General features: G+C 36.0%; 1 protein-coding gene across 1 annotated transcript; it reads left to right on the top strand.

The window, feature by feature from the left end:
* Positions 1–229: 229 nt before the first annotated feature.
* Positions 230–8,998, top strand: KERA (keratocan). Its single transcript, XM_049783731.1, has 3 exons — positions 230–240; positions 1,701–2,594; positions 8,768–8,998. The coding sequence occupies exons 2-3, from the start codon at positions 1,709–1,711 to the stop codon at positions 8,938–8,940; spliced, it is 1,059 nt and encodes a 352-aa protein (XP_049639688.1). The 5' UTR covers positions 230–240; positions 1,701–1,708; the 3' UTR covers positions 8,941–8,998.
* Positions 8,999–9,253: the final 255 nt, after the last annotated feature.

Here is a 9,253-nt window from a genome sequence, read left to right as displayed (position 1 = left end):
GCTTAGAGACAACTGATTAGATCATTAGAAAGCATTATGGTAACTCAGATTTCAGAGTAAAAATTGTCCTACATTTTTGTTGTAGGTTCTTAAACCATTCTGTGCTTCACTGTTAAGTTTTAAGGTATTGTGGTTGTAGAAGGGGTTAAAATTGAAACCACGGGTGCATATATATTAGGAAGGTTCCTTAAAAACATAACAGTGGTGCTTCAGAAAGGAAGAAGATTCAGGAAGACTGAGGTAAGCAGTTTCCTAAAACTCTGTCAAAGGAGAAACAATAGATCAAAAAAAAAAAGTGTTCAGAGTAACTGGTCAGAGGAGATATTTCTTCTTCTCAGAGGATTCTTGACCACATAAAATATCAAATTATTTCAATTGAAGATTCTTTAAAATAGTTTTCAGCTGATTCATAACAAATTCAGATCCAGCTACAGGACTCAAGGATACATTTCTGGACAGCAAGGTAAATGGTATTTTACTTTTAAAAACTCAAAGGATATCAAAATACTGATTCATCAGAAGCAAGTTTGTAGCTTCAAAAACTAAAGCAGATTCCTATTCTTAAAAAAGAAAAAAAAAAGATTTAATGTGTCTCTATTGGAAGATGACCAGAGCAGAATTCTACAATTGTAGAAAAATTGACAGCTTGCAGGAGATGCTCAACATTTGTCATTTTCTTCAATTTTGTGACAAATTTGAAATACTATTAAATGACACTGATGTTCTCTTTTCCTATGGAATCAGTAGCATTTATCTATTCATTATAATCCATCATTTAAATTAAATGTACATACTACAGAATGTTATTTTATATATGCTAATTATTTTCTCTTTATTATGCCTATAAGCTTGTTGATATTTAATAAGAAGAATTAATGTATTTTAAGTGTTTCACATATTAGTAAAGACAAACTTATTTGTTACAGTTTTATTAACAGTTATTTGAGGCTCTACTCTATATCTTTATTCTGCTTTGTTTTAATTTCAATCATAATATAATCTTAATTCAACATATTCATTAACAAATTGTGGTCTATAAAGTTCAACATTCAAATTTCTTAATTAAAAATTTTATTCTCTATTTACTTCAGAAATATTTCCCCTTACCCCAAAATAAAACTTACCTGAGAAGTTGAGCAACCAACAAGATATGAATCACACACAATTATTTCAGCTCTTAAATCCTTCCTTCACAACTATTAAAATAATCTTTTTACCTTTTATTTTCTTTGTTTCAAGGGCCAAAGAGTTAGGGAATCTGATCAAATGTTCTTATTATTTAGGAATACAAATAAAAACACAAATCCATTTCTTGGGAATAACATAAGCTTTAAATTGGAATTTTTAAAGATGACTTTTACATGTTCTTTTTATATGGTATAATTTTGGATGAATTTACTTGCATCAAACAGCCAGAAATGGAAAAGCATTTAGAGCTTCTGAAATTGACTTTCCACTTCTTAGTTTTTATTATAATTGGGTTTAAACCAGAAGCTGCACATTGGTGAGTCAGCTACAGTGTTTGCAAAAACAATTTGCAAGTGGTGCCTGCTAAGGAAATGGTTATTGATCATTATGTATCTTCAAAATTGTTGGCAAGTGCTTACTTCCTTGAGGAGACTTAGTTGATCATCTTTTTGATGTATAAATTATCTGGTTAAAGACATTAAAGCACCTCAAAGTTGTATCCTTTACTACAGGTACTATAATGGCAGTGAGCATCTGTTTCATCTTCTGGGGGTTATTTGTGATGAATTCCGTATGGACTCGAAGTGTGAGACAAGTGTATGACATAAATGATCCAGAGGATTTCAATGAACATGACTTTGATTGTCCCAGGGAATGTTTCTGTCCCCCAAATTTCCCGACAGCTTTGTACTGTGAAAATAGAGGTCTTAAAGAAATCCCTGCTATTCCCTCGAGAATCCGGTATCTTTATATTGAGAACAACTTGATAGAGACAATTCCTGAGAAGCCTTTTGAGAATGCCACCCAGCTGAGATGGATAAATCTAAATAAAAATAAAATAACTAACTATGGGATTGAAAAGGGAGCCCTAAGTCAGCTGAAAAGGTTGCTTTTCTTGTTTCTGGAAGATAATTCACTAGAAGAAGTTCCTGCTCCTTTACCAAGAAGTTTAGAACAATTACAATTAGCAAGAAACAAAGTCTCAAGAATTCCTCAGGGAACCTTCAGCAACCTGGAGAATTTGACCCTCCTTGACTTGCAGCACAATAAACTATTTGACAATGCCTTCCAAAGAGATACCTTCAAAGGTCTCAAGAATCTCATGCAGCTTAATATGGCCAAGAACTCCTTAAAGAATATGCCCCCAAGATTACCAGCGAACACTATGCAACTCTTTTTAGATAACAATTCGATTGAAGGAATACCAGAAAATTATTTCAATGTAATACCTAAGGTGGCCTTCCTGAGGCTCAACCATAACAAACTATCAGATTCAGGTCTCCCTTCCAGAGGGTTTGATGTATCATCCATTCTAGAGCTTCAACTGTCTCACAATCAACTCACAATGGTTCCCCGAATCAGTGCTCACCTTCAGCATCTTCATCTTGATCACAACAAAATTAAAAGTAAGTTATACTCCAGGTGTTTATTTGACGATAATTCTTAGGGTTATCAAACTTATCCTAGATCTTCTATAAAAATAGTACTTGTGTTTATTGTTGATTTCAATTGATGTGGGTTTGTGTAGGATTTTTATTTATTTATTTTAGTTTCACTTCCAATCACAGCCTCTAGGAGACAGGAATTTCAATTCTTAAATTGCAAGTTGGAAGTTGGCCTTAAGTCACCTACAGAGTTATTATCTGAGATAACATGAGTTCTTCATCTCCTTTTACTGAAAAAAGAAACAAAACAGTGAGAAAACCTGATTTGTAAAGTTAATTTTAGGTGACTGTACATATATTGTCAGTGGTACTTCTGAAAATTTAAGTATCATAATATTTAGAAGGGTGGTAGAAAAGTTCAATAGTTGGACACATACACTGGTGTGTTTTAAGAAGTTTGTTTTGTGTGTTTATGGAGCATGCCCCTCAACAACAGAGCTTTTTCTGGCTCTGCTTTTAGAAATTACCCCTGGCAGACTCAGAGGCCATATGGGATGCTGGATATTGAACCTGTGTGGGCTACATGCAAGACAAATGCCCTAACTACTGTGCTATCATTCTGACTCCATGTCTTAAGTTTTGCAAAATTTACACAATACTAGTTTTATTCTCCCTCCACTGCTATTTTAGTGCTGTTCAAAGGATTTTCTTGAATATTTTTATCATTTATTTTCAGACATTACCTTAATGTACACCAGAGTCACCGAGGTCTCCAACACCAGAATTTCTTTTTTTTTTTTCTTTTGTTTTGGGGTCAACTGGGCTGTATCTACCAATGCTGAGGGATTTACTCCTGATTCTGTGCTCAGGGATTACACTTGGTTGTATTCAGGGAACCATATTTGATGCCAGTGGTTCAACCAGGTTCAGCTGAATGCAAGGTAAGTGCCTTAAACACCGAGCTTTCCCCAGAGTTTCTGATTCATTAAATCTGAGGTTGGAATTACCACTTAACGCTAGTTTGTTGTTTTAAATTAATATATATGATTTAATAACTCCACGGGGTAGGGTTAGGCCTTTCTCAGCAGGCATCAGCCTTTACCCCTTCCGCCAGAAGATCTGGAGATGGGTAGTAGTAAAAAATAATTTTACATTCAGCTTGCTTTATTCCACAGCCCTAACAATCATATGCTTTTCCTCACATGGCTTCTATGCTCAGCTTATACCAAGCAGCTTCTTCTCTGCTGCCTCTCCTCTGGCTCTCTGCCTCTGTTTCCCCACCCTGCCCCTCCAGCCAAACTTTATTATTCTTTATTCAAGATACCCCTGCCCACTTTAGCGGGTCTGACCTTTAAGATAGAGTGGAGGAAGAGTACCTCATATTTTCATCTTCTTTGCATTAAAAAAAATTAGAAAAGTTACAAAACTTTTGTTTTCCTGTTTTTAGCCAAAGGTGGAAAATCTAATATAACACAAAGCATCAAAGTTTATATTGTATACAATTCCTCTCAAATAAGCAGCCTTTTCCATATCTTTTACATGTCACAATTTTTTTCCCTAGACTTCCTTGAGTATAAGCATAAGAACTTTTCTGCAGATACATTTATAATTTGAAATTCTTAGCACCATTACACCAAGCACTATTAATAAGTCTAGAACATCCAAGTTTATTTCCATACTTCTCTAAACAAAATCACAAAAACATTTTCGCAGATACTGCAGTTTGAAAGTAAGCTGCTACATAAGAAACACAGTAAAACATCATAGCAATGGGGGCACAGTGGTAGGGCGTTTGCCTTGCAAGCGGCTGACCCAAGATGGACTTGGGTTCGATCCCTGCTGTTCTACATAGTCCCCCAAGCCAGGAGCGATTCCGAGCACATAGCCAGGAGTAACCCCTGAGCATCACCTGGTATGGTCCAAAACAAACAAACAAACAAATCATAGCAATTGGAAAACATTCATTAGGATAGCTGGTAATTTTCAAAACTCTAACATGCATTTTCCCAGAATTGTACAAACAAATATCAAAGCACTAAAGTAAGACACAAATTTTTCTGTTTGCAGTGGGGCTTACAACAAAAAGTAAGATCCAGAAAGATAAAATACATTTTGACCTTAGGCAGATAGGGTCAAGAAATTAACCTGAACCACCAGTTAAGGTGCTGGAGGTTTTGAAAATCAGCTTCTCCTTTGTTGGTCTTCCTTCACTGGGCTTGTGTTCTCAGTTGCCTTCCAAGGGTGTGCCAGCTGAGCTGCGGCTTTAGTTCCATGAAACCTTAGGTCCTGTGTGCCATCCCAGGCTGGGACCACTGCCTTTCGAGGCAGTTCAGCTGGCTGTACTGACCCTGCCTGCAGGGAGCGCTCCTGCTGTAACTCTAAGGAAGTGGTCATCTCTGCCTCTGCACATCTGGGAGCTTAGAGCCGCTGTGGTCTTCTGAGCCTGAATCCAGGTTGGGGGCTGCTGGTCATCATTTTGCTGCCAGTTTGTCATCACTGAAGATTTTTTTCCTAACTTTTATTTTTCTAATCAGTGACCGCTATAAATTTCTGCGATTGGGAGGCCAGAGTCCTCAGAAGAGGCACGTAGGCCTCTGGGGAAGGGGGGGAGTGCTCCAAATTTTCAGCTCTCCCCCCTTCACTATCTGCTCTTTTCCTGCCTGAAGAGATCTCTGCCATGTTCAGAACAGGTGCCACATGCTCCAACAATCTGGCTCTCCATTCTCACTCCAGCTCAAAAAAGCTGAGATTTCCCCACCAAAGAGTTAAGGCACAGTGGGCACTCACCATCACTGAGGTCTTGGGTTCTCCTTGTTGTTTTAATTAATATAAAAAGTCTAATGAATCTGTATGGTGGGGTGAGGCCTTTCTCAGTACGAAGCCTTTACCCCTTCCGCCAGCGGATCTGGAGAAGGGTAGTGCAAAATAATTTGACAGGCAGTCAGTTAGAGTTTCTTTGGAGTCAGCTTGCTTTATTCTATGGCCCTAACCACCATATGCTTTTCCTCATATGGCTTCTATGCTCAGCTTATTCCAAGCAGCTTCTTCTCTGCTGCTTCTCTTCTGGCTCTCTGCCTCTATTTCCCCACCCTACCCCACAGCCCAACTTTATTCTTTATTCAAGATACCCCGGCTCATCCCAGGTGTGGGCGGGTCTGACCATCCAGGTAAAACTAACTTTGGGCATTGGGGGGGGGGGAGTACTTCACAATAGTTATCACTGCTCTTAGTGCAGGACCATAAGGATTAATTATCCAAGACTTTAATGATATTTTGGGCTAATTTCTGAAGAAAAATAAGTTGAATCTCAACTCACTGAAAATATTTTGTTCAAGGACTGACGAATATTATAAAAATTCACGAATTCTCATTTTATAAATGGGCTTTACTGAGCTAGCACATCGCAGAATTCTTTTCCTCAACCAACAGAATATAAGACATAAGAATTATCTATTTAAAAGTGCCTATCTACATTATAAAAATTATCCATAGAAAAAATTTAATGCCAACAAATAAATTTTAGTCTATTTTTTCTTAACATGTTTAACAAATATGCTTATTTCTGTATTCCAAGAAAATAAATGTAACAAATTCTCTGGCTAAAAATATTGGCTGACATTAGATTATACTATGTTTCAGTAACTGTTAAAGTACTTAGTTCTTCTGATCACATAATCTATTTGTGAATATAGTGGTTTTCCAGAAAGCATTTTTATATGGAGAGTTCTCAGAATTTGCATGGTCATAAGCCTTTCTCACGGAAATGATGAAAGTACATATTTATGCATTATGAACAACTGAAGAGGTCTTCAATTTGGCAAAAATTTACTTCTGGGTACATTATGAATCACCAAAATTAATTATGATAATGTTAGAATCCTATACACTATAACCCATTTATTCCCTCATGCATTGATAAAGACATGAAGATAATAAGAAGGAGACATATATCAAAGATACACTCTCTCAAATAGATAAGAAATCTAAAACAGATATAGCATGAGGTTAAAGTGTGCTACTAGCTAAAATAGCTGGTAAACATTTAATTACCCATGGTTCCACTATTATCATAAAACCTAGGATTGTTAATAGCAATGCCTGATGAAGATTGTTCCAATTGGTTTGGGAGTCACACATGACCTTGCTCGTGTCTCTGACCGAAAGGATCACTCTTAATAAGACTCAAGGGGCTATAATTTGTCAGGGATCAAACCAAGGTCATTTGCATGCTAGGAAAGAACAACTATCTGCTGTGCTATCTCTTTAGCTCCTGATTAAGACTATGTGATGTTAAGGTGACAAGATATGTTTAACAACAACAACAAAAGTCTATCAACATGAAATGGTTAAACCATTAAAGCATTGAAGCATTACTTTAGAAAACCAAATATACAAATTGGTTAAAAAAAATACCAGAGAGGGAAAAGCACTTTTTTTCTAACCATACAAATCATCAATAATATATGAATCTTGATGTACCAAAAGAACACAGAGGATCATTACCTAATTCAAGGTCTTCAAAGGAAGACCTCTGGTGATAATAGATAGAACAGAGGTTACTGTCCTTCTCTTCTATATGGCTGACCTGGGTTTATTCTCCCATACCACATATGGTTCCCTGAACACATAGAAAATTTATTCCTGAGTACAGAATTAAGAGTAAATCCTGAACACTACTAATCTGACTTCCAAACAAGGAGAAATAGCTAACATCTTTAGTTCAAAACAATTTTAAAGGGGATTTATTATATTCATAATATATGCATACATGGTTGTAGACAAACACATTTTTCAGTTTTGAGTGTTTTACATGTCCTATATTCTAAATCCTCTTAAGCACTGAGGTCTCTGATCCAAGTCAGATGCATGATTTTCCATGTTCTAACCATTAGAAAAAGCTGTTTTTTTTTTTTCATTTGAATTCACTTGAAATGTAATTGATTTCTTCACAGATATTCCTTTTTAAATTAAACACATTTAATTTATGGTTGCTCTCTGCAAACATTGTGTAAGAAATTTATATTTAATGTACTTAAAAACCTATCGTAAAACATGAGTTTAAAATATTGTGAGGTTTTGTTTTGTGGGTTCAGGTTTTTGTCACCAACAGAAGTCTAATTTTTTGTGTATTTTCTATCTATTCATAGGTCATGAACCTACCTATTCTTCCAGTGACGATATTTCACTATTGCATCCAATTCTATCAAAAAATCTGTTTCACAGGATAGAGTATAAGTGTTAAAGAACATGTATTACATGTAGTTGGCCCAGTTTGAATCCCCTGACATTCAAAGATTTCTTGAGCATTGCTGCACACAGACCCAGAGGCTTATAACACCATTAGGAGTGGCGTTCTGGTCAAAACAGGAGTGGGCCTGGTAAATCCAGGCACCAGAGACCCCAAGCAGCACAGTATCCTCAGGTCCAAATCTTAAGCAATATGCCCATTTGGTTGCAAATAGCCAGGTGGGGGCACTGAGGTCTCCTAAGCACCCCTACGGAGAACAGAATGAAAATTGTTATTTGCTACTATAGTAATATTAGTATGTCTTAGAATAACTGCAGTACTAGAAGATAAGTAAAATATATGATACACCTTTATATCAGATTTCTAAATATTTCTAATAATTTTAATGGTACTTTATCCTTCAAAATTACAAACATGTTTGCAGTTGGGCTTCAGTCATAAAAGGAACACCCCTTTCACCTTTGCAACATTCCCACCACCAACAATCTCACCACCTATGCCAGATTTCTAAGTATTATGTCCTTTATAATCCTTTGCACTAACCATAACCTATTATAGTGTGTTTATTATACAGCTGTTGCAGTTTTCAAGTACTTTCAAGACAAGTAAATATTCAGCCTAGACAAATGAGACATCTTATGCTTTAATAGACCAGTTCATTAGCCTAATACAATAAAATTGTTGTTCTAGAATATTGATTTTTTCACTCCTACTATCTTGGAATTTAGGGTGGGTTTGTTTGCTTTTATTTAGGAGACATACTCAGTGGTACACAGGGATTATTTTTGGCTCTGTTCTAGAAGTCTTTCCTGGTGGGAATTGGAGGACGATATGTGGTGCCAAGAATTGAACTAGACTCTGCTTCTTGCAAGACAACATGTGCACTCTCCTTTGTCCAGTCACTTGAATTTCAATCCGCTTATTCATGCTCTCTTTGTCTCCACAGATTTGAATGTCTCTGTTATTTGTCCAACTCCCCCAATGTCGCCTGCAGAAAAAGATACCTTCATCTATGGACCTCATCTCAGTTATCTCCGTCTAGATGGAAATGAAATCAAACCACCAATCGCAATGGATTTAATGACTTGTTTCAAACTTCTTCAGGCTATTATTATTTAATCATATGTCAACAATCTAAAATTGAGTAACAAGCCAATTTTATAACACAAACATTGATTATCACTTATACGTTTAAGACAAAAATTACATTTCTAATTGTTTTTAGTCATTTCACTTGTGCATTTATTTTTCTCCACTCAAATATGCTGTGAGACTATACTCTACAGTTTGCTTTTCTTTAATAAGTGAATAGACACAGAGTTAAAGAAGTTCAACTCAAAGATAGTTATTTTTACTGTATGATAATACCAAATAATGCAATTGCATTGCTATTCAATAAAACATACTTATTTCAGCATGCTCAAAATCTGTT

Source organism: Suncus etruscus, chromosome 11, assembly GCF_024139225.1.
Source record: "Suncus etruscus isolate mSunEtr1 chromosome 11, mSunEtr1.pri.cur, whole genome shotgun sequence".
Taxonomy (NCBI): domain Eukaryota; kingdom Metazoa; phylum Chordata; class Mammalia; order Eulipotyphla; family Soricidae; genus Suncus; species Suncus etruscus.
Note: the sequence above shows the minus strand (reverse complement) of the source record. Positions and strands in the feature narration are given on the sequence as shown.